The sequence below is a fragment of the Podarcis pityusensis genome, assembly GCF_964106645.2.
Source record: "Podarcis pityusensis genome assembly, chromosome: 5".
Lineage (NCBI taxonomy): Eukaryota > Metazoa > Chordata > Lepidosauria > Squamata > Lacertidae > Podarcis > Podarcis pityusensis.
Window position 1 is genome coordinate 3,940,469 of NC_138032.1, and position 25,061 is coordinate 3,965,529.

General features: G+C 41.2%; 1 protein-coding gene across 6 annotated transcripts in view; it reads left to right on the forward strand.

Moving 5' to 3' along the window:
• The window catches only part of LRCH3 (leucine rich repeats and calponin homology domain containing 3), a 95,754-nt gene that overhangs the window by 21,311 nt on the left and 49,382 nt on the right, over positions 1-25,061 (forward strand). For all 6 annotated transcript variants that reach the window (XM_081007445.1, XM_081007448.1, XM_081007447.1 and 3 more), the window contains exons 2-6: positions 8,448-8,592; positions 15,786-15,912; positions 17,922-18,027; positions 18,166-18,302; positions 21,066-21,175. In XM_081007445.1, coding sequence (XP_080863571.1) covers positions 8,448-8,592; positions 15,786-15,912; positions 17,922-18,027; positions 18,166-18,302; positions 21,066-21,175 — 625 coding nt within the window. The remainder of the gene's footprint in view (positions 1-8,447; positions 8,593-15,785; positions 15,913-17,921; positions 18,028-18,165; positions 18,303-21,065; positions 21,176-25,061) is intronic.

The following is a 25,061-nucleotide window of genomic DNA, read 5'->3' on the forward strand; positions in this document are numbered from 1 at the left end:
ACTCTACATTTTGCATTCTAAATTATGATATATGTGCAGATGTATATATTTGCTTCCTTGGAATTAAATATAGTTTTCAAGTAGACATGAAATGTGTGTGTGTGTGTGTGTGTGTGTGTGTGTGTGTGAAGATGCACTCTTCAGGATGGAAAGGGAATTGAATGATGGGGTAGTAACCAAAAGGTTAATAAAATGGGGAAATGATTTTAAATGAGGTTGTGATTCTTTAAATAAAGAGATTTGCGGGTGAGGTTGTGCTTGAGTGTAAGAAGGGGGTTGCCTGGGAGAGGGCATTCTCTGTGGCAGCCCCTAAGTCATGGAACTGCTGCCCCACAGAGGTATACCTGGCACCTTCATTATAGTGTTCCCATCATATGCTGAAGACACTCTTCCTTTACCCTGTGATTTGCCACTTGAGATGCATATTTTTAGAACCTGTCCTATTCTTGTGATGTAATTTGCTTTAAACTTTTTAATAGGCTGTACCCGCCCTGGGACCTTATGGTGTAGGATGGGTAAGAAATTATCTCTCTCAAAGCAGGTGGAAATAACACTGGGACTGAATATTAACAAGTTCCTGAATACATGCAAACCGTCCATGACATACATTCAACTTTCACCAAAAAAAAAAGCCATGATTTATCATCCTAGGAGTAAACCACATTTACCCTCAGACTCATACACTCTTCTTTCCTCCAGTGCAGCTTTTGTTTCCATTCTTTTTATTAACCACAGTTCAGTGTTGCATCTGAACCCTAAACAGTGGCTTGTTTTAACTATGTTTGATTGAACAAGTCACCTTTGTGACCCCTGAGAAAGCTTCTGATCTTGCAGCTGTGCCCACAAAGCAGTGAGGAGTCTGAAACGAGTTCCTTTCATAATGAACCATAGTCTGTTGTGACATTTGGACTGGCGCAATATAAGGCAGCACAGGGAGGAGGAAGGCAGCCAAAAGCAATGGCCAGCCGACATGGGGTCCTGTTGCTCCTGCATTACCCAGACCGATTCTTCATTTTGAATTGGCAGTGGCAGCAACAGCACACCTTCAAACCAGGCAGCCATTGCTTCTGGCTGCCTTCCCCCTTCCTCTTGCTGCTCTACCTGCCAGCACCTTACCTGGGTCAACTTTTCATCCTAATTAACTGCAGCTGCTGCAGCAGTAGCGCCCCAGGCTAGCCAGGTAGGAGGAAGGCAGCCAATCGTGGTGCCGGCCATGGCAACTAGATCCTAGGGGCCGAGGAGTCATAGCAGCAGGGCAGGGGCTAGGGGCCTGCTGCAGCCTGTTCTGGCTCACTTGGCCTGCCCATCCACCACTTCTTGTCATGCTGTAGATCACGGTGCCTTCTGTCTAACCATGTGGATTTCAGCATCATGACATTTAGTGAAAATGTATATACAGTATATATGTGGTCACATCTGCAATTGGTGGCTTGTATTCTGTCTAGAGGGATGCGGGTGGTGCTGTGAGTTAAACCACAGAGCCTAGGACTTGCCGATCAGAAGGTCAGCGGTTCGAATCCCCATGACGGGGTGAGCTCCCGTTGCTCGGTCCCAGCTCCTGCCAACCTAGCAGTTTAAAAGCACGTCAGAGTGCAAGTAGATAAATAGGTACCGCTCTGGCAGGAAGGTAAACGGCGTTTCCGTGCGCTGCTCCGGTTTGCCAGAAGCGGCTTAGTCATGCTGGCCTCATGACCCAGAAGCTGTACGCCGGCTCCCTCAGCCAATAAAGCGAGATGAGCGCTGCAACCCCAGAGTCGGTCACGACTGGACCTAATGGTCAGGGGTCCCTTTACCTTTACCTTTACCTTTTATTCTGTCTGTATAGTATTGCCCTCTTCAACATGTGAACAGACCTTCAACTTAGAGATGTTTAATGTATTGAAGAGATCCTCATTAAACTGCTATACTTCATGAGTAGCGGCTAAGAATATGTCAAAAGTCTATGAGTTTTTTGGTTAGCTGGCTAAGGCTCTTGGCTCTTCCCCTGCCGTTCCTGTTGCTACTGTGAATAACTCATGCATCTTTGCTAATGAGCCCTCACATTTATCCATGTGTAACATTGGCTGCCATATGACACAGCTCACATGGAAATGCCATATTAATTTCATATGACTGGTTTTTAACAGTGCACACGTACAGTCATGAGCAAAGTGGAAGATGATATGGTAATCAGGACTGGATTGCTAGCAGTTACTGGAAGCAGCAGAAATTTGGTGCAGCTGACGTCTCAAGGGTTATCATTGGTTGGACATAACCTACCCAACAATTTGATTATGAAATACTGCCCTGCATGTTTACATAGATACCCTGAACTTCCTCTCTTAGAATCTTTGTTCTCCGAAAAGTTTGCCTCATTCATTTATGAATACAGTTGATCTCATGAGTCACTTCTAAGTAGATTGGACATAGCAGTGGGTGATTCAAGTCCATCCATATGCTTAAAAAAATCCTGTTGCACTTGCACACACATTGAGGTCCCGGGTTATTTTCATGGTGTAACAATTCCTTTTCTGTAGAATTCTTAGCAGTAGCAGAGACTGACTTTAAGCCTGTTCCCTAAAATCATGAGCGCACTCAGTTTTACCAAATCTTGTAAGCCAGCTGAGACGTCTAATTCACTCCTCGGCATAACTGTCTCGCAACATTTATTTATTTAGTTCAGCTTATTTTAGCCAGCTTGGCTCAGTACTTTCCCCTTGCTTGAAAAAGAAACTTACTTAAGCTGTTGGCAGGGAGCCTGTACTAAAGGGGGAAAATGAAGGATGATTCAACTGTTGTAAGGGAGAGGGGTTTGCTGGAATTTTGCAAAGAACGGGAGGGAGAGAGAGAATCCTGGAAAGTACTAGGACCCAAGACCAGTTCTAGTATAGACCACACAGGCTTTCTTTCCTGTAACTATTTCTCTTGTGGCATTTATGTGTTTTTGGGGTGGGGGTAGTTCCATGAAAATATCAACTTACAGGCTCATTTCTAATTTGCATATATAGTTAACATGTTCCTCATCATTTAAAAGATAATTTCCCAAAGTTTCATTATCTGGGAACAGTTTTCCAAAATGGCATTTTACATATGAGTAAAATAAATGTGGATCTCTCTCATAGACTCATAGTCTCATAGAATTGTTGAGCTGGCAGTGAATTGTCAGATGTTATATTGATCATGTTACATTGGTCACAGATCATTTGCCAGAAAACCTTTGCTCCACCATTTCTAATAAACACTATTGTTTGATATTTACCCATGAAACATTTGGTTTTTATGTATTTTGCTGCAGATTGATTTTAGAAATCCATTCCTATAGAGAAAATGCATAGCCAAGTTACAGATACTTGAGGCTGAAAACCTGTTAAATTAGTCACATATTTTAAAGCACAATAAAAATAAAGCACTTAAACTATCTGTTGCATACTTCTTGATTATTTTTGTATGGAAGATGAAGGCAGTCAACAAATAATTTCATATTAATTTCAGTTAAATAATTTTAACTAAAACACAATATATGATTTAAAGAAACTTACAAATGTTACACCAGGCATAGGCAAACTCCAGCCCTCCAGATGTTTGGGACTACAATTCCCACCATCCCTGACCACTGGTCCTGTTAACTAGGGATTATGGGAATTGTAGTCCCAAACATCTGGAGGGCTGGAGTTTGCCTATGCCTGTGTTACATTATTCAACATGGAATCACCTGGGGGTAGAACATCACTTCCGGCCTTCTTCCTAAATTAGGCTTTAAAACTTTGGGCCACGCCCCTTCCTTTGTCATTAAATCAGCCTGAAATTAGGTGTGGGCTGGAAGATGTGGGTCAATTAGTGGTTATTAACCAAGATAACTAAAGGAAACATCAGGTTCAAAGGGCTTGGCCTCACCCCCCCCCATGCCAGTATTACCTTTACCTCTTTTTAAATCAATAGGAATTGGATGCAGGTAGCTCTCTGCTGGGTTGCAGGTTAAGTCCTTTTATTTCATAGAATCATAGAGTTGGAAGAGACCACAAGGGCCATCAAGTCCAACCCCCTGCCAAGCAGGAAACACCATCAGAGCACTCCTGACATATGGTTGTCAAGCCTCTGCTTAAAGACCTCCAAAGAAGGAGACTCTCACAAAGAAGGAGACTTTCACTTGATATTCATCCATAATTCACTTTAAAACGTTCTTGAGGAAAATCTTTGAGATTAAGCACATACTGTTAATGAAGAAATAATTGTGTTGCTATACAGGAGGAATTTTGCGAGTGGAGTTGCTATGAATTCAGCGACACATGACTTGCTTTCTGCTGTAGCAGTAAAAATTGGAAGCCTATTAAAAATAGTCTTTTCCATATAAGGACCACTGTTCATGCTTGCCTGCTCTCGTGATAGCAGACAGAACAACCGTACAGCTCCGCAGAGTCCCTCTTTTTGCTTATTTTAACCAGCAGGGATACTTTTATTCTATAAAAAGGAATAGCATTTCCAGAGTTCTTTTGGGAAGTTTGCCCTTTCTAATATGTTGTATTAATATAGGTGGTCTGGCATGTTAGTCTAAAACAACATTGCAAAGTTAAGCTACTGCTTTGCTTCAGATTGCCCCATGCAGTGTGTGACTTGTGTACAGGTCTAAGGAATAAATAGTCATGACTGCTTAGTCAGGCCTTCAGGTCCACTTGATTTTTCAGGCAGTGGTCAGAAGTGGGCTAGGTGAAACTGGACCTTTTGGCTTCCTTAATATATTTGCCACATGGAAACATTATGAGTTGGTCTTGCACTGGAAGTGTGGTTTTTGTACTCAGGTTTCCCAGTTTATGGCCTGTCGGCAGATTTCTTCTTGAGTTTGCGAACTTGTCACAAATAGGATTTTGGTAAAAGCATCTTAATTTTTGCACTTTATGTTTCTGAAGTCCATCTGTGCGCTGGGAGTTCTTGCTGAGAATTTCATTTCACAGAGCAGGGCAACGGTGCTAGATATATGCACTTATATGTCTGCTATGACAACTGGCCGTTGATTATTTATAATAATATAATATACTATAATATAATAATAATATAATAATATAATACAATACATTTCTATACTGCTTCTTGAATCTAAAAGAGTTCCCAAGATATTTATTTATTTAATTAATTTGTTAGCTGCCATTCTGAATACAATATTTTCCCGCTGCAACTGAATCACAGCTGTGATGACAAGTAGTAACGCATTTCAGATCAATTGATCAAAGCCAGTCATACCATTATAAGAACAAAAAATGTAGGCTACGATGGTTATTTGATTTAAAATAATCTTCCATTCTTTGTTTTGAAAAATAAATGATAAATAACAAAAACATTCCATCCAGTTCTCCCAGTGACTGCCTTCATTTCGTGATAAGAGTACCGGTAATTTAAAAGTTGCACAATATTAATACACTACTGGCATGGTGTTATATTTATAATATTCAGCCCCAATGTTAATTTATTTTCTGCCCTTTGGTTCTTTGTTTTGCCCTTAGCACTTGCCCTACAACTGTGAATGCAGACAAGCTAGGAATGAAGAGAGTTGAAAACTCCTTCTTAAGCCATGCCTTGTGGGCAGGAGAGATGGTATTGTTTCACAGGGGTTGTTGTTGCAATTTTAAAATAAACCAAGTTCAAAAAATGCTCCTGCCGTAGTCGGCAAGGAGGAAGGCATGAGATCATCCTGCCCTCCTGTTTCAGGAAATCCTCCAAGCATGGAACTAGCAGTATTTATTACAAACCTTATTTAAGTGCTTGAAGAGGAAAACACGCAGTCACATCAAATGCTTCCCTGACTGAGCCTGAGATTTGTTAAGAGGCTGATGGTTTAAGGGATTTTATGATGTTGTTAATTATGTTACGTGCAAAAACAAGGTAATGGAAAAACATAATAAACTGAAGCATTAAAACAATTATTGTAAGTTACATAAACGGTTTCTGATGGACAGTATAGCAATCTTTCAGATATGTTGTTGTTTAGTCGTGTCCGATTCTTCGTGATCCCATGGACCAGAGCCCGCCAGGCACTCCTGTCTTCCACTGCCTCCCGCAGTTTGGTCAAACTCATGTTCATAGCTTCGAGAACACTGTCCCACCATCTCGTCCTCTGTCGTCCCCTTCTATTATAGATATAGATACACACAGAGACACAGAGTGGGGAAAATATTTAATTCCGTTTCACTGGCCTGCCATATCAAGTTCCCAAGATCAGTGGCCGGTGTGATTGGGTTTTTGTTGCAGAATCCAAGCAAAAGCTGCTTTGTATGCTTACTGGAGGAGTAAGAGCAGGCTTCCTCAAACTCGGCCCCCCAGATATTTTTTGGCCTACAGCTCCCATGATGCCTATCTAGCAGGACCAGTGGTCTAGGATGATGGGAATTGTAGTCTCAAAATAGCTGGAGAGCTGAGTTTGAGGAAGCCTTCTCTTACTCCTCCAGTGTTGGTTTTTTTAAAAACTCTGTAACATACTTCAAACACCTTTGCCATTGCTCTACTTTTTAAAATGATTTCCCCATGCAGTATTTAAGGCTGATGTTAGGGAGAAAGGAATTCAACGCACCCTTGGACACATTAACCTGGTGAACAGATCTGGGACATGGATGAGGGACAAGGGCTGAAGCATCGGGCAGGTTTAATTATTTAATACCACAAGAATAAGGATCCACAGTGCTTTAAAGAGTTTCAGAAGTGGGGGGGGGGGGGAGGGCAGGTCCATGTCTGCAAAAGGGTTATAATTTAAAACAAGAAAATGGGTAGGTAGCATAGCAAAAAGGTGGGGGCGGAGGTAGCAAGGGATGAAAGAGGAATTGAGCTCCACAAATCTAATGCATGTACTTCACAGATTTCCTCATAAAATTAGGATGTTTTTGTAGAAATGCAGCAAATGCAGTTGAATTGTTTTTTAAAGGTGACTGCATCAAATCAGTCTAGTTTGGGATTAATTCATTAAATATTTGTGTATATATAGTATATTAAAGGTTTTTGGGGTTGTTGTTTTTTTAACACAAACAGTTGGCTAGAGACATTTTCTTCTTTTCTTTTACCCATATGATATTCCCTCCATGGATACTGCCGCCCCATTTTTTCCCAGTAAGGCTTAAGTTTTCCTGTAGACTTGTGGAAACAAGTACCGTATTTTTTGCCCTATAGGACGCACCTTTTCCCCTCCAAAAATGAAGGGGAAATGTGTGTGCGTCCTATGGGGCGAATGCAGGCTTTCGCTGAAGCCTAGAGAGCGAGAGGGGTCAGTGCGCACTGACCGCTCTCGCTCTCCAGGCTTCAGGAAGCTATCCGCAAGCCGTGGGAGCCCGGCGCAAAGTTGCGCAGCTCTCCCACGGCTTGCGGAGAGCTGCCTGCATCCTGAAGCCTGGGGCGCGCTGCATCCTGAAGCCTGGGGTGTGCCCTATGGGCCGGTGCACCATATGGGGCGAAAAATACGGTAATTCTGATTCCTGAATGCCAGTCCAGAAGAGCAATTACACTCATTCCCAAATCAGCACCAGTGTGATTTTCATTTGAGCGCCCTTCTTTCATTTTATAGAAAATTATATGCTGCGTAAAACTTGGTCGTTGATTTTTTTTTTTTTACGTTAAAACATCCCAAATGTTTGAGGCACGGTGAAGAACCTGCACAGAGACCTGCACAGTCTCCTCCTCCCACCAAACTTCCCGGGAAGGCAGGGAATTTCCATCTCTGAGCTCACTTTATTGAAGGTAGAGACTTCAGGGAAGAAAATGGGCAGCTGCAAAAGGTGTGTGTGGAGGCTGTACTTGCACAAGGTGCTGCACTGTTGTTTTTTGTTGTTTTCCACTACTGCTCTCAGATTCCTCTTCCTAAACCCCCATTCACAAAAACAGATTTCATTTGTAATTGTTTTGGCTTGGCTTGGCTTGGCTTGGCAATTGTTTTTTTAAAACTGGTCACTGCGATTGCAAAATCTGATAGTTCTGGGGAAAGGAGTTGAGCTTGCTTGACTTCAAAAGAGCTTGGCAAGTGGCACCACTAGAGAAACCTTTTCCTTTTATTGTCCCTTTTAGCTGCTATTTACAGAATAACTTATTTTGAGCCACACATAGCTAATAATTTCCAGAAGGGTTGGCCGTGTTAGTCTGTCAATCAGTGGCAGTCTATTGCATCAAAACCATGAGCCTGATGGCACCATAAAAGTATAGCAAATTTATTAGGACGTAAGCTTTCGTGGACTAGAATCCATATCCTGCATTTTAATTGTTTTAATGTTTTAATGTTGTATTTTAATCTTGTTTTCAAGTTGTATTCATTCAACTCGTTTTTATTATTGGTTGTTAGCTGCCCTGAGCCCGGCCTTGGCTGGGGAGGGTGGGGTATAAATAAAATTTATTATTATTATCATCATCCTATATCCACATGTCCTACATTTACAGATAATGGTCACCTGCTTTTTTCCCTGATTCATTCAGTCTCATGTTATGTATTGTTTCTGTTTCAGATTTATCTCGGAACAGACTCTCGGAGCTGCCAGCAGAAACTTGTCTCTTTGTTTCCCTTGAGAGCCTTAATTTGTACCAGAATTGCATTCGCTATATTCCAGAAGCCATTCTGAACCTGCAGTCCTTAACGTTCCTGAATATCAGGTAACCGTGATGTAAAAGTAGCAGCGCCCAACATTATGCAACTCTTGAAAAGCTCAAGCCAAAGGGACGCAGTGCAGGGGAAAGCGTCTGTGGGGAAAGCAAGCAATTCTTCACATTTCTACCATTCAGTGCTGGGGCCAGACTTGAATAAAAACACTGGCTGTGATTCAAAGAATTCTGCGTGCATGTTGGGAGTCTCTGGGTTTCCTGTTCTGACAGCATCTCCTTGTACTCAGTTCGAAAGCATGCCACTGCAAGTAGATAAATAGGTACCGCAGTGGCGGGAAGGTAAATGGTGTTTCTATGTGCTCTGGTTTCCGTCATGGTGTTCCGTTGCCCCAGAAGCAGTTTAGTCCTGCTGGCCACATGACCCAGAAAGCTGTCTATGGACAAACACTGGCTCCCTCGGCCTGAAAGCGAGATGAGCACTGCAACCCCATAGTTGCCTTTGACTGGACTTAACCGTCCAGGGGTCCTTTACCTTTTACCGGAGGGTCCTCTGATTTTTAAGGCCACATTATTTGTAGTAAAAGCTGCTTAGCATGAAATATTCAAGCGTATGGTAGTAAAAACTTGAATTTCTGCTGACTTGATAGTAATAGGCTATCTTATTCATTGTGTCCTTTGTGTTAAATCAAGAAAAGTGCTTTAAGATGTTTGTACAGAGATAGAGGTATTTTTATTCAGGCACACTTTAGGTTTTATAAGCTGACCTTGTACCCTTTGTAAATAAGTTGCATTCTGGTTGATTGTTGTTTTTATTGGATTTATTGATAGGCAGTGATATATTCTGTTGTTACCTTGTATATTTTATTCTCTCTCGGACCACTGTTAGCTGCTTTGAGCACCGTTTGGAAAGGCAGGATACAGATTGAACTAGTAAATAAATAAAAGAGTGTAAAAATAAGTAATAGAGTTTGCTTTGGCACTATCCTCTAGCCAATTCAGTTTTGCCTAGTTTCCTTAATTTTTTTACAGTGAGTCTTTTTTTTATTCAAAGGATGTGAGTCAGAGGATAACTTCCCATTGTTGTGCATTTTAAAATATTTATTATGTGCTGCCAATTTATGTTGGACAGTCTATGCTGCTTGAGGAGAGGATTTTTCAGTACAAAGCTTAGGCTCCATGCATTAAAAATAACCACCCTTCTCTCTAGGCAAACTAAAGTATTTAGAAGCCACACAGAGTGGAGCAACTGCTTGTCAACAGTGTGATCCACTGAAAGGAAAGAAACATTGAACTGAGGGTTGATTTTCTTTTGGAAGGAAGGTATCCTGCCCCACCCATCCTGCTTCTAAGTCCTTACTGTTTAAAGAAGAAGAGGAGATACAGCGGTACCTCTGGTTACGGATTTAATTCGGCGCCACTTATGCGCACGCACGTGGTGTGATAGAGTGCTTCTGTGCATGCGCACGGTGCACAGAGTGCTTCTGCGCATGCGCGAGCAGCGAAACCCAGAAGTATACACTTCTGGGTTTGCTTAGGCCATAACCCAAAGATTCTGTAACCTGGAGGTTATGCAACACGAGGTACCACTGTACTACTCCAAAATCCCACAAGCCCCCTCGACATAATCAAAAAACAATGGGAGGACGACATAAGCCATGAAATTAACCCTATCCAATGGACTAGAATGTGGTCTAAACCTCCCTTTAAATCCATCTCAGCTAGAAGAAAAGAACTCACCCTGAAACTCACAGATGGTACATAACATCACAGAAACTAGCACTGATTCGCCCAGGAGCCTGACCAAAATCCACAGGCACATACCTCCACATGTAGTGGGAATGTCCCAAAATCCAACAAGAATCCACCAACAGCATACGAATCAATCTGTCTAACCTTAAGATTGCCATACGTCTGGGGGGAATTTCTGAAAGGCGGTGCTTTGTTTTGGATCTTAGGCGATTGAAAAATTGTGGGTTTTTTGGTGTTTTTGTAAAAGAAAGCTCAACAACTTTGGAGTTTTGGGGTCTTACTTAAATCTTAAGACAAATGACAAAGACAACCAACCAGACCAGCCCCAACCTCTCTCACCAAGGAAATACAACAAGCGAATAGAAAGAGAACCCACGCAGCGGAAATGACTGGCAGAATCCGAGACCAGGGAGAAGAGTCGGTGAAGAAGATTGGAAGAAATTTAAAGATTATTTACAGAAATATTGCAAAATTAATGAATGTTAGAATGATGTCAGAATGAAGTTAAGTGGCTTAAGCAGCAATGTTATAAAGGTGTATGTAAAAATGGATTATTAACCGATGAGAATCCAAAGTTATAATGTATTAAGTTAAAGGATTAAGATAAAAACAAAGAGGGAAAGAAATTGCTGAATTAACTAACTGAATTGGAATACAAAAACGGGAGGTGTGAGGAGGTCAGGGAAGCAAGGAAATGAATGTAAGGTGGATTGATGTATTTTTTATTAAGTGTTTTTTATCTTTTTTGTATTTTGTATTTTTCTTTTATTCTTATTTCTGGTTTTTTTCTTTTCTTTTTATTTATGTATTTTTTCTTCTTTGAAACCTCAATAAATATCATTAAAAAAAAAATAATAGAAAGAGAACCCACGCAAGTGACACTGACACAAAACACCACACATACACTAATTAGAAGAATAGAAGATTACCACCCCACCCCAGGCTCCCTTCCCCTCTTCCCCCCTCTTTTCTTCCCAACCTTATACTGCATGCAACACTAATGTCTCACGACAAATTAAACTGATCTATAGAAAACACAACCTGAAAAAGAGACAATGCACGTATTTTTGTAAACTAATAAAAATCGTCTTCTTTTTCCTCTTCTTCAAAAAAGAACAAGAGTTTTAATCAGTGATAGTTGAAGCCCTTGGAGTGGCCCTCTATATTGTCCATGTTTCCTGATTCTGTGAGGCACCTGTGTTTCATGGAAGTCTCCACATTGTAGTGCTGTTTAGCATTGCACTCCTCATGAGATTTGAGGTTTGTAGCATTTTAGAATTCTTTGCTGCCGAACATTCCAAAACTGAGGAATCCTCTCCCACCAGAAGGCACAAACGCCATTTGTACTGCTTTGCCTTCAGCAGCCGGGAGGAGCAACCCACTGCAGGACTATCTTCTTCTGTTGAAAAGAACAAACCTTCAAGGCCAGTGTTTCTTTTTCCAGCACTTGAGATCGAGAGCTGTAATCACCAGCCTTCCACTTGCATCTGCTCATTGTAATTACTGTTTGCAAACACAGTATGGTTAACCTACTTCATCGTGCCTGATTCACTTGGTTACTATTTTTCCTTTCATGACAACGTACCTGAATTTGAACACAGTTTTCCGGTACAAGCCATTCCGTTGCTCCATTGCAGAGTTTACATGTGGGTTGTACATCTCTCTTGAACTGTTTATAGTTTGCTTTGTACTTGTGTTTTCTTCTGTTTCACTGTTGGGCGTGCTCCTTTATGTGGGATTTAGGGTCAAGTTAAATTAATGCTAGAAAGTCCAGCTGCAGTTGACTGTGGTTTCCTTTTTAGATGCTTCACTGTATAAGATCCTCAGGCTGCCAGCTTTAACCACATGGTTCCCTCCTTTACCCAGACAGGCATAAAGACTGAGATCTTAGATAGTACAGATGCACTTGGTTACCCAGATGACTTATCTCAAAGGAGGAAGATGAGGCAAATATTAGCCAGTTCCCACCAATTTACATCCAGCAACGCCATATAAATCCTTTCCCCATGCTACATAAGCTTTTTCTTCATAATTAATAAAATGTGTAACAGCTGTCTTCTGATCCGTGGATGACCCGAGGCAATATTGCAACCTATGGATGGAGAGCCATTGATTCCAGACTTCAGATTTCTAAACTGTGGATTCCTCGATTCCTGTCAGCTGCTGGTTTTCCCTGACTTTTTTTTTTTTTAAATAATTTTTTATTAAGGTTTTAAACAAAGAAAAAAGAAAAACAACACACACACCAAAAAAAAACAATACAAAATTTAACAATAAAAACACCAAACGTAACAATTAAAAACAAACTCTCTTTTTCATTCCCCATTTTAAATTACTTATTTTCTGGACTTCCTCATACCTCCCTCTTTTGTATTCCAATCCACATTATTTGTCCAGCAGTTTCTTTTCCACTTTTTTAAACCCAATCTTTAATTTAATAAAGTGTTAAAATATATAACTTCAACTTTTTTTTAAACCTAGTCCTTGTTCTTAATGTCATATACCTTTAAATTTTTCCCATTTATTATCAAATTTCCATTTCTTTAAACATCTTTAATCTTGATCTTTAATCTTAATCTATCCTTAACTTTAACCTGTACAGCTGGAAACCACTTATTTTCAATCCAACATCACTCTAACATTCTTTAATTTTGCAGTATTTCTGAAGATAGTCTTTGAATTTCTTCCAGTCTTCCTCCATCGACTCTTCTCCCTGGTCACGGATTCTGCCAGTCATTTCCGCCAATTCCATATAGTCCATAAGTTTCATCTGCCATTCCTCCAGTGTGGGAAGTTCTTGTGTCTTCCAATACTTTGCAATGAGTATTCTTGCTGCTGTTGTTGCATACATAAAGAAAGTTCTATCCTTTTTAAACACCATTTGGCCCACTATGCCCAGGAGAAAGGCCTCTGGTTTCTTGGGAAAGGTATACTTAAATACCTTTTTTAATTCATTATATATCTTTTCCCAGAAAGCCTTAATCTTTGGGCACGTCCACCAAAGGTGAAAAAATGTACCTTCAGTTTCTTTACATTTCCAACATTTGTTATCGGGCAAGTGATAAATTTTCGCAAGCTTGACTGGGGTTATGTACCACCTGTATATCATTTTCATAATATTCTCTCTTAAGGCATTACATGCCGTAAATTTCATACCTGTGGTCCATAACTGTTCCCAGTCAGCAAACATAATGTTATGTCCAACGTCTTGTGCCCATTTAATCGTAGCCGATTTTACCGTTTCATCTTGAGTATTCCATTTCAGCAGCAAGTTATACATTCTTGACAAATTCTTAGTTTTGGGTTCTAACAATTCTGTTTCTAATTTGGATCTTTCCACCTGGAAGCCAATTTTCCTGTCCAATTTAAATGCCTCCATTATCTAATAATAATGAAGCCAGTCTCGCACTTTGTTTTTTAGTTTTTCAAAACTCTGCAATTTCAGTCTATCTCCATCTTGTTCCAAAATTTCCCAATATTTCGGCCATTTGACCTCCATATTGACCTTTTTCAAGGCTTTCGCTTCCATTGGTGACAGCCACCTTGGGGTTTTGTTTTCTAACAGATCCTTATATCTTAACCAAACATTGAATAGCGCTTTCCTGACAATATGGTTTTTAAATGCTTTATGTGCTTTGACCTTATCATACCATAGATATGCATGCCATCCAAATACATTATTGAAACCTTCCAAGTCCAAAATGTCAGTGTTTTCAAGAAGTAGCCATTCTTTCAACCAGCAAAAGGCTGCTGATTCATAATAAAGTTTAAGGTCTGGCAGGGCAAATCCACCTCTTTCCTTTGCATCTGTTAGTATTTTAAATTTTATTCTAGGCTTCTTGCCCTGCCAGACAAATTTAGAGATATCTTTCTGCCACCTCTTGAAACAATCCATTTTGTCCACGATCTGCAAAGTTTGAAACAAGAACAACATTCTAGGCAATACATTCATCTTTATCGCAGCAATACGGCCTAGCAGTGAAAGCTTCAAATTTGACCAAATTTCTAAATCTTTTTTCACTTCTGACCAACATTTTTCATAATTATCTTTAAATAAATTCCCATTTTTTGCTGTCATGTTAATCCCCAGGTATTTAACTTTCTTGACCACTGTTAACCCTGTCTCATTCTGAAACCTCTCTCTTTCAAATGGTGTTAAATTTTTCTCTAAAACCTTGGTTTTTGATTTGTTCAATTTAAATCCTGCCACTTGACCAAATTCTTGAATCAGTTCTAAAACCCTTTTTGTACTAGATTCTGGCTCCTGTAACGTCAATACTAAGTCATCTGCAAATGCTCTCAATTTATAATGTTTAATTCCGACCTGTCCTGACTTTTAAAGTCATCATAATAATTTTATCGACTGGGTTGTCCCAGCCACTCTGGGCAGCTCTGAACAAAATATTTAAAAGCACAGTAAAGCACCAACCATTATAAACTGGTTATGCCAGTCTAAAGTTATTTCTTAAGGTTAACTATGTAACATGAAGAGATGGGCATTAATATTCAAAGCAGATTCACATACCACAGCTTGAAAAAGAAGATGCAGGTTTCTGGCCATCTGAGCCTCTTTCCAATATAAAGCTTTCCATTTTTCCTTTCTAAAATCAAGGGATTAAGGAACATCACTAACTTTTTTCTCTGCATGGAGGCCAATCAGATTCCCTCCATACATTTCAGGAAAAGTTACCCAGAAAATATGGCTAGGACTTAACTTTCCCCCCTTTTTACTTTCACACAAACTACCTTTTCCCATTCCCTAACCTCTGCCATAAGGTAGTCTGGACATCAGATGGAAATCAGCAAAGGAAACAAGTATTGCTCTAGGCTTTTTCCAATGCTTTTGTTCCTCTTAATCTTTCGTTGAATGGCATTGACAGAAGACTGAAGCATTTTAACTGTATGATAGCTGTTTTTATCGTGATAACTGAGCTGTATGGAATTGGGATTGATTCTTGGTTAGCAGGGGTCTGTCAAGGAAGAAGAGCCGATGGTGAAATAAGTCTCAAGTGATGTGATGGTGGTTTTCTTTATTCAGGGAGGCTAGTTTCGACAACTTGGTCCCATAAGTATGGGACTTCAAACAGCTTGTGGGTGTTTCTGTCTTCTGGCATAGCAAGCAAATGTGAAAAGCAATAAACTGTTTAATGCATATAAAACAGGACTCTGCAATTCTCTGAATCACAGCTTGGTGCATACACTGGAAGTTCTTCTAGTATTTCCTTTTAATTTCAACCCCAGAATTCAGCTCAGCTTGTCAGAATTGGATCCTGTACAGCCATGATTTTTCTTCATAGTCATTTGACCCTGTGGATATAGCAGGAGATCCCAGCTGTTGATTAATGTGCCCAAACTGCCTTGTTCTTATATTCTGATAACAGTGCATTTTGATTTTCTCATGCTGCACATGAACTGGTTATATATTTCATCTAATGTTCTACTTGCCTTTTTGTGTTTGTTTCTGTGTGTGTGTTTTTCCTCGTCTTGTTGAAAAGCCGGAATCAGCTTTCAACGTTGCCAGTTCACTTGTGCAGCCTGCCTTTGAAAGTTTTGATAGCAAGCAATAATAAGCTCGTCTCACTACCTGAAGAAATTGGGCAGCTAAGACACCTGATGGAGCTTGTAAGTTTATTTAAATCCTTAATTGTCAATCTTTTATCGAGGAAGCATCAGCTTTCCCCCCAAACTGATTGTTAGGTGTGAATCAGGGATATCCAGGGATTGCCACACTCTACTAAACATATGTTGAGTAATCAGGATAAGAATTCCAGTATAAACATCCTGATACATCTTGAAGGTTATCCAAACACACATTTTAACATGATAGTCATGACTGCAAACGGAGCAGGGTGAATGCTATTTTTGTGCTCTGTTTTTAAAGCTTGACATGCTTTCTTCAACCTTCCTAGAAATGAGTGGGATAGGTGCCAAATTCTTGTGGTTTTCGTTTAGCTTTATGGTGAGCTGCTAAAGAGTGTTGAATTTGTTTAAACAATGAGATGTTGACACATTGAGAGCCACAAGTGATTTTTATACACCGCTTGATTGTAAAAATCCTAAAAGCGGTTTACAAAAATATTAAAACAATAAATTTGAGAAAAATTCACAACCTTACTTTAAAACAACTTTAAAAGTTGAACTACTGAAAGAGATTAAAATTAACTCAATTTTCTAAGCATCCGGGTAGGTTGTCTAAACAATGATGTTTTTAGCAGGCACCGAAAAGAGTACAGTGAAGGTGCTTGCTTGATCTCAGTAGGCAGGGAGTTCCAAAGTGCAGGTGCTGCCACACTGAACGATTGAGTTCTTACAAATGGGTATTATGTGGCACCTGTAGCAGGGCCAGTTATGCCGATGGAAGCGGACGAGTGGGCACATGTAGGGAAAGGCAATCTCGTAGATAAACAGATAAACTGGTTCCAAGTTGTTAAGGGAGTTGTATACTAGTTGTATACTAGGAGTATACTAGTAGGAGTATACAATTCCAAGTTGTATACTAGGAGTAACACCTTGAACTTAGCCTGGTGGCAAATCGGCAACCAGTGCAGACCTCTGAGGTCTGGTGTTACATGCTGACAAGGCCTCACTCGTGTCAGCAGTTGTGTTGCAGCATTCTGCGCTGTGTGAGGGAAGCCCCACATAGAGCGCATTGCAGCAATCCATTCTTGACGGGACCAACACATGAACTGCTACAGCCAGGCTTTCCTGGCCCTAGAATGGCCACAGCTGTCAAACCATCTGGAGTTGGTCAAAGGCACTTCTAGCCGCTGAGGCTGCCCGAGCCTCCAATGGCACAGCTGGATTCAGAAGCACCCCAAACTGCGAACGTGCTCCTTCAGGGGGAGTGCAGCCCCACCCAGGGTAGGCAACTGACACGGGAGCTCCTTGCCCACAGTGCCTCCATCTTTCCAGGCTTCAAGCTCAGCTTGGTTCTCCTCATCCATTTCACCAAGCTATCTGAGTGACATTTATTATTTAATCTTTCACAGTTTTGTATTGGCAGGTGTTTTGGAATGCATTTTTACAAAACTCCTTATTAGCTTTGATGTTTTAATATTACAGGACTATGCATTTATTTCTATATTCCTGATTTGCATTTCTGGGCTGTACGTTCTGTTGTTTCCGAAGTATGTCTCTAGTAAATGATTAGCATATTTTGGTAGCCTCCTTCTTGCTGTTTTTAATACACATGTATGCATTCCTGACGTCTGTAATTTGGATATGACATCGGAAGGCAGCCCTGTTTAGGGAAGCTTTTAATGTTTGATGCATTGCTGTATTTTAATATTTTGTTGGAAGCCGCCCAGAGTGGCTGGGGAAGCACAGCCGGATGGGCAGGGTAAAAAATATTATTATTATTATGTCACCTGGCTTGTTTTTCTAACTGGTAGCAGCACCTTAGATGCTCAGAGGCTGGGTACTGAACTATTGTACATTCAAAGGATGCTGTGTATATCATGAGTTATTGATCCTCTCCAAAGAGGAGGTATTCTGCTTGTGTACAATGGGCTTAAATCTCGTGACTTTTCATTTACAAGACAAAGCTTTGAACTACAGAAATGGTGTTTATATCATGGTGCACATCATCAAAATCATTAAACCACAGCTCACTCCTCTTCATGATTTTCTAGGATGTAAGCTGTAATGAAATACAGACAGTTCCATCACAGATCGGCAGTTTATATTCTCTACGGGACCTGAACCTCAGAAGAAATCACCTGGTGCATTTACCTGAAGGTGAGAAATGCAGGGGAGAAGTTGTCTACAACCGCTCTTATTTCCAAAATCAAATTGTTTGCTACACGTGAATGTCTCATCTTCTTCTGTAGTTAATTGACTACAGGTTTTTTCATGTGTGTGTCTTTTCTCCTACAGAGCTTGCCGAGTTGCCTTTGATTCGGTTAGATTTCTCCTGCAATAAAATCACAACAATCCCGGTTTGTTACCGTAACCTCAGGCACTTACAGACAATCACCCTAGATAACAACCCACTGCAGTCACCCCCTGCACAGGTAATGTATCATCTAATGTTAGAACACTATTCTCAACCAGAATACACTTTCTCTAAGAGTAGCAAAGAAGTCCATGGGAGGAAATCTTTTACTTTTCAGCTTAACGCAAGCTTTGCGTCAGGATTGCTAGAAGACCGCCCTTGATGTGCTCTTTGTCTTAGGATACAATTCACTCTGGCAAATGAAAAATTCTTGGAAACAAATTACACATGCTGTTTAAACCTTAGCGTTGGGAAGCTGACATTCGCATGCATTGCTTGAGATTTTGCTGTTTCTATGCTGACTGATGCGCAGTGCACAAGCAAATAATGGTGCAGTAGATAGTGTGTGCAAACCACTACAAAAAATACAGCTGCTTATGTGTATATACACACTGCACCCTCAGTGTAAGAATGATGGCCAGAAATGATTGCTTACGCCAAAAAAGTTAGCGATCTTAGGAAAGATAGGACTAAGTTGCATAGGAGAGGACATATAATTCATATGACATGTGTTCATATACAGTGGTACCTTAGGTTACATACGCTTCAGGTTACAGACTCCGCTAACCCAGAAATAGTACCTCGGGTTAAGAACTTTGCTTCAGGATGAGAACAGAAATTGTACTCCGGCGGCGCGGCAGCAGCAGGAGGCCCCATTAGCTAAAGTGGTGCTTCAGGTTAGGAACAGTTTCAGGTTAAGAATGGACCTCCGGAATGAATTAAGCACTTAACCTGAGGTACCACTGTATTCATTTGCTGGAGGAGAAATACTAAGCAGACAGCTTCATAACTGCAGAATGGTTTAGCCCAACTTCGGATGGGGGAGGCAGGCAAGTCACAAGAAGGCTATAAAATCAATGCCAGAACAGCTGCACTGCCTGCCCATGAACTTCCAGGAAGTATTTAAAGGTGTTGGTTTTATTGTGTGGAGCCATAAATGGCCTGGGAACATCATTACATTGTGAGCCACAGACCCCGGCACCCTAGCGTGTGTGCTGTGTGTGTACTAAAAGGTTCTTCCATAATTTCCAGAAGACCTTTACAGTTCCTTACCTCACTCACTGAGGGCGGCATTTCAAATCCTTGGGCAACAGTGGTAACAGCTGATTATTTTAGTTCTCATAGTGAAGGCAGTCAAATCCTGCCCCAACTCTTAATTGCAAGAACAGAATTAAAAAAAAAAAACTTCCCCAAAACACCTCCCCAAGAGAAGCCTGCCAGAGCTTGATGCTGCAGTCATCTGAAGGAGGGAAAGTCTTGTTGTTAAAACCAACATTGACCTAGCTCATATGCAACATTCAACCAAAATTAATTTTTATATCTGGTTTAATGTGAATTGAGTGAGCATGTTGGCGTACATTGCACAGACGTTCCCAGTTTCACCCTTCCCTGGCTCTTGTGGCAATGCCAGGTAGGAAACAAACCAAGGGCTGGCTTTCTATTACATGCAAACCAGCACCGGTGGTTTGCTGCTCTTCAAACAAGCCACGAGCTACAGCCAGGCTTTGTTCTTGGCTTATTGCTCGTGGTTTGTTGAGCGATCTAATAAATAGGAAGAAGAACTCGAGGTGCAAAAATGTAGTTTGATTATAAGGGCAATAGGCATTTTGGAAAATTCATTCAAGGACACAGCATAAATAGAATAAGGAATAACAGATACAGAATTTTCTAAAAATTATAATAAAATACAAATAATGAATGTAGACTATTAGAGAATGTATCATCATAAGCTCACGGTAGCCAAATAAAAATGAACAATTTTCTTTTGGTAATGTTTACCGCAAACATTAAAATATAATGGCATGTATGTTAATCTAACAACCAGATTAAAAATATATTCCTAAATAAAAGATAATCCCCCCCAAATACACCCTTTCAAACTGAGAAAAAGCCTGAATAATAAAAAATAGCAATGATAAAAAATATGTAACCTAAAGTTCTCTGTAAGAATTCAGAATTATCATGATAACCAACATAGATAAAATGACCATTTTAAGCAGAAATTCTTTCACTCGGGGGATATTAACTCCTGTTGCATGAAGGATCCAAAATGAAACTTTTTATATCCACTTGAACCAATTGCCTGTGGAGACATGTGCTGCCAAATAGAGCAGAATTGGAAGGGGGAAATCATCTTTCACCAGATGAACTGTTAAAGCCTAGTCAAATGAAATGGAAAGAGAACTTTAACCCCTTGCTAGCATAAAAGATCCTGAACATACATGAAGAGGTAGAATAAAGAATCTGGAAACAGATGGCGAAACAAAACAGAGAACAACGAAAGGGAACTCCTGCGAGTGCATTCACATCAAAGAGAGGAAATCCATTTTCTCATTGAGCCCTTTTGGGATTTGTCTGCGCAGGGCAAGGATCCAATACAGCTCCCTCTTTAAGAACAACCTGACATCATGCTGACGGATCATCTCAATGACCCACTGTGTTTTCTCTCCTATGCCGCTTTTCAAAGCTCTTATGATCTGGCCAATGCAGATCTTTTCACATGAGCACTTGAGGTTATTGTGTGCATAAACTTCAAAGGGTTTACTCTGAGTATGGCTGGCTACAATATCTATTATACTGTTACGCTGTTTTTCCTCTAGAGTACTCAGCTTAATTGTGGTTTGTAAACAATCTTTTGGACTAGCAATTTGTTTGGTGTTTAATTTTTTTTTTTAATATAAAGAAATCTAATATATAATACATTAGTTGCAATAGATAGCAATTGTTTGTGTATCATTTCCAAATATTCATGATGGTTTTCCCACCCCCTTTTTTAAAAAAGATATGCATAAAAGGAAAAGTCCACATATTTAAGTATCTGAATATGGAAGCATGCAAAGTAGCGCCAGATCTTCCAGATTACGACAGGCGGCCAATGGGGTTTGGTTCTTGGTAAGTGCGCACAGATTTCAGATTCACTGTTTCTTAAAAGAATCTTTGTGGATAATTTTTACTTTTCTGTATTAAGATGTTAGCTGGCTTTGTTGTGGGGGCAGAGAAATCTCATTGTGCTGTATGTTTAACCTTCTGTGCATGGTTGTATAAGATCTCTGGTCTAACCACAGGTGTAAGTGTTGATCTCCTTTCCCATGATAAAGCTGTGTTGCTCTTGGCAGAGTCTCCTTTTGGCTTAGCCGGGCAACATTCATCTCTGAGCGGTCAGCCGCATCATGAGTTGCTAAATTAAGGTGATGGGGACTAGGAATGCAGCTTGTGTTTATATCATGCAGTACTGAGTAATGCAAGTCGATAAAGCAAGGCCCTGGAGGAAGGAGAGAGAGCAGTGAGCACGCTGAACCACAGACAGTTTAAGGCAGGGCACGGAAGTCAATGAAACACAAGTTGGAGAACCATAAATGCATAAATAAGAAGCAGGCTAGTCTGGTTGTGGCCGGGTCTCAGTGGAAAGGGGAACTTGAGCAGCCAGCCAGAGAGTTCCTTCTCTAGTCTGGTCCCTGCATCCAAAAATACGTTTCATTACACAGCCAGTGTGGGCATTTTTGGGTATTCCGTTTGTTTTTTCAGAGGCTCGGTTTTTAATGTTAAAGCCTCTGTGTGTGTGAATGAGAGACAGACAGAGAGAGAGAGAGAGAGAGAGTGAGAGAGAGACAGAGAGAGAAAAGGGGTGGGGGGTGAGTATATTAATATACAGTGGTACCTCGGGTTACATACGCTTCAGGTTACATATGCTTCAGGTTACAGACTCCACTAATCCAGAAATAGTGCTTCAGGTTAAGAACTTTGCTTCAGGATAAGAACAGAAGTCGTGCTCTGGCGGCGCGGCAGCAGCAGGAGGCCCCATTAGCTAAAGTGGTGCTTCAGATTAAGAACAGTTTCAGGTTAAGAACGGACTTCCGGAATGAATTAAGTACTTAACCCGAGGTACCACTGTACATCAAAATTGCCAGTAGGTTTTCCCAGGGGAATTATCCACCCCTTGCTGAACGGTGCAGCAGTGAAAGGGAGAAGGGGCAGCAGAATGCCCTGTGCCGTGGAAATGGAAACTGTGACCTTACGCTCTAGAAAGGGCAATCCCGGCAGGAGAGCTGAGTGAGTGAGACAGGCAGATGTATTTGGCAACATCTGTGTAGTGCTTCCTCTTCCTGCCTGGTGCAGCCTTGCTAGTCAGGCCAGGCAGAGCAGCAGCAGATAAATCAAAGGGAGGAGCAGGAGATGGTGGCAAGATGAGTGTGCAGCACTGGCTGCTACAACAATTCTGGCTGCCCCTAAGGTGAATTTCTTGGCCCCGAGACAGTAAAATGCAGGAAACTCAGCCCTACAGCAGCTGTGCTTGTGGCAGCCTCTGTTTCTGGTTTTTAGTGCAAGGCTTCCTGTGACTGAGAACAAGCTGCCCTCTGCCCCAGCTAGGACTAATAATAATAATAATAATAATGCTGCCCATAAAACAATTAGGATATCCAATGTCGGGGCAGTAAAAAGAATAGCAATGAAAAAAACCTGGAGTAGGTCTAAGCAAGTTGTTTATTAAAATCTCTAAAACACTCCCATGGTCTAGCCTACATATGAAGAGCAATGTATTCCCTGTGCTGAAAAGGCAATTAAAGTGTAGTTGAGTTTTTCTGTTGTTGTTGTTAATTTATTTCTTGTACCCCACCCATCTGATTGGGTTGTCCCAGCTACTCTGGGTGGCTTCCAACAAAATATAAAGGAACACACCAAAACATCAAACATTAAAAGGTTCCCGAAACAGGGCTGCCTTCAGATGTTTGCAAAAAGTCATATGATTGTCTCTTTGCCCTTTGATGGGGGGGGCATTCCACAGGGTGGGCACAACTACCAAGAAGGCCCTATATATTATGCCACTTAAGCAAATCGGCTTATATTTGCATATTTTATTCTTTTGGTAGTCCTGGGAAAGGGGGAGGGATTATGTAGGGCACGGAATAACCTCCCATGATTACTTGAAATCTAGTTCAGTGCATCATCTGTCCACCCACTCAAGAATTTCAGCTTTTGAGACTTGGTAGTGCCCACTTGCTCCCAGACTGACCTTTGCTCAGAAGTTGCTGTATTCTAAAATGCAAGTGTTGAACTCTGTGTTCTTCAGCAATTGCATGGTGCGGTTGTAGAGTACCCACATCCTACTTCATACAATTGCATGGATAATCACACTAGTAACAGTTGCACAGGCTCCGCTCTGTTGTCATCATTAATCAGGAATACTCTAACACAGGGGTCAGCAACCTTTTCCAGCTGTGGGCCGATCCACCATCCCTCAGACCATGTGGTGGGCCGGACTATATTTTGAAAAAAATAATGAACGAATTCCTATGCCCCACAATAACCCAGAGATACATTTTAAATAAAAGCACACATTCTACTCATGCAAAAACACGCTGATTCCCGGACCGTCCGTGGGCCGGATTGAGACGGCGATTGGGCCGGATCCGGCCCACGGGCCTTAGGCTGCCTACCCCTGATCTAGTCCAACCCCCTGCAATGCATTAGGAATCTCAGCTAAAGCATCCATGACAGATGGTCATCCAACCTCTACTTTAAAAACCCCAGTGATTCTACCACCTTCCTGCTCTTAATACATTTATGACAACAGCCGTCCCACGGCATAGTTTCCTAGCCCGGAAACTTTTCATGCTCTTCCCCACTTGCTGCTGGCCTGACATTTGTATGCACATGATGCAACAGGTCGGCATTGCCACGTGCAGAGTTCGCCTTGCGCTTGGTGGCGCAGCGTGGACCGCAGACTGCACGGGCAGCAGCTCTTCGGTTCTCAGAGCTTGCAAAGGCAGCAGGCCGGATTGAGAAGGCAATTGGGCCACATCCAGCCCCCAGGCCATAGGTTGCCTACCTTCTCTAACACTACATATACATGCAGAGAAGAAGTGAGGCATGCCACAGTAGGTGTATTAATGGCAACCTGCCGCTTCTGACACATTGGCTGCCGTCTGGCTTGACGTACTTAATGCCAGCAGTCCTAATATTTGCAACACACTTCCTGTAAACATCTGTTGTTGAGCTCTGCCCTCTTAGATTGCAGCTCTCTCACAGCAGAGACTTCTGCACACATGGTGCCACATAATTAATAATTACAAGTTGCATTCCAAGCAACTGATTTTCAATGCAAGTGACAACCAGCCGCAGCCTAATCAGCAATTAGCAATGCCTGGGTGGAGCCGTCCGTTTGCTGAACTTCCCATTTGCCCATTATTACTGTCTTGCTGCAGATTTCCCTGGGGCATCTAGTGCCAGTAGCACAGTTGATTCATTGTTAAATGCCCATTTGCAGTGGGCCAGGCAAGCCTCATTGTTACATCTCTGCTGTCTGTGACAGTTTCCATATACTGTGTCTGTGATGGCCGCAGTATTGAACTGTCTAGTCACTATGTACATTTAGAGCAGAGATAGCTTACTCTGTGCTCTGTATCCTCTTGCTGAGTTCCTAGTACCATGGATGTCATGCCTGTTTCTGGCAATAAATTAAATGCATAAAAACTTCCCTCAACTTGCTTTAGGGTTGATTTGAAACACATTCAAAATATTTTATGAATTAATAATGGTTAACTTTTAAAAAATGCATTATTTAATATTTTGAGTATAACCATGTTCCAGTTTTTGTAAACCATATTGAGTTCAGACATTTTGGGTATAATTCAGTATTGCGCTACTACTGACATTCTGTCTGCACAAGCATATCAGCCTGCTAGACATAATCTTCCTGCCTCTCTGCACCCTGTTCTGGGGGTTCTCTTCGACAGCTCCCCCCTCCCTGTCAGTTTCAAGGGTACATGGGTGGAGGAGA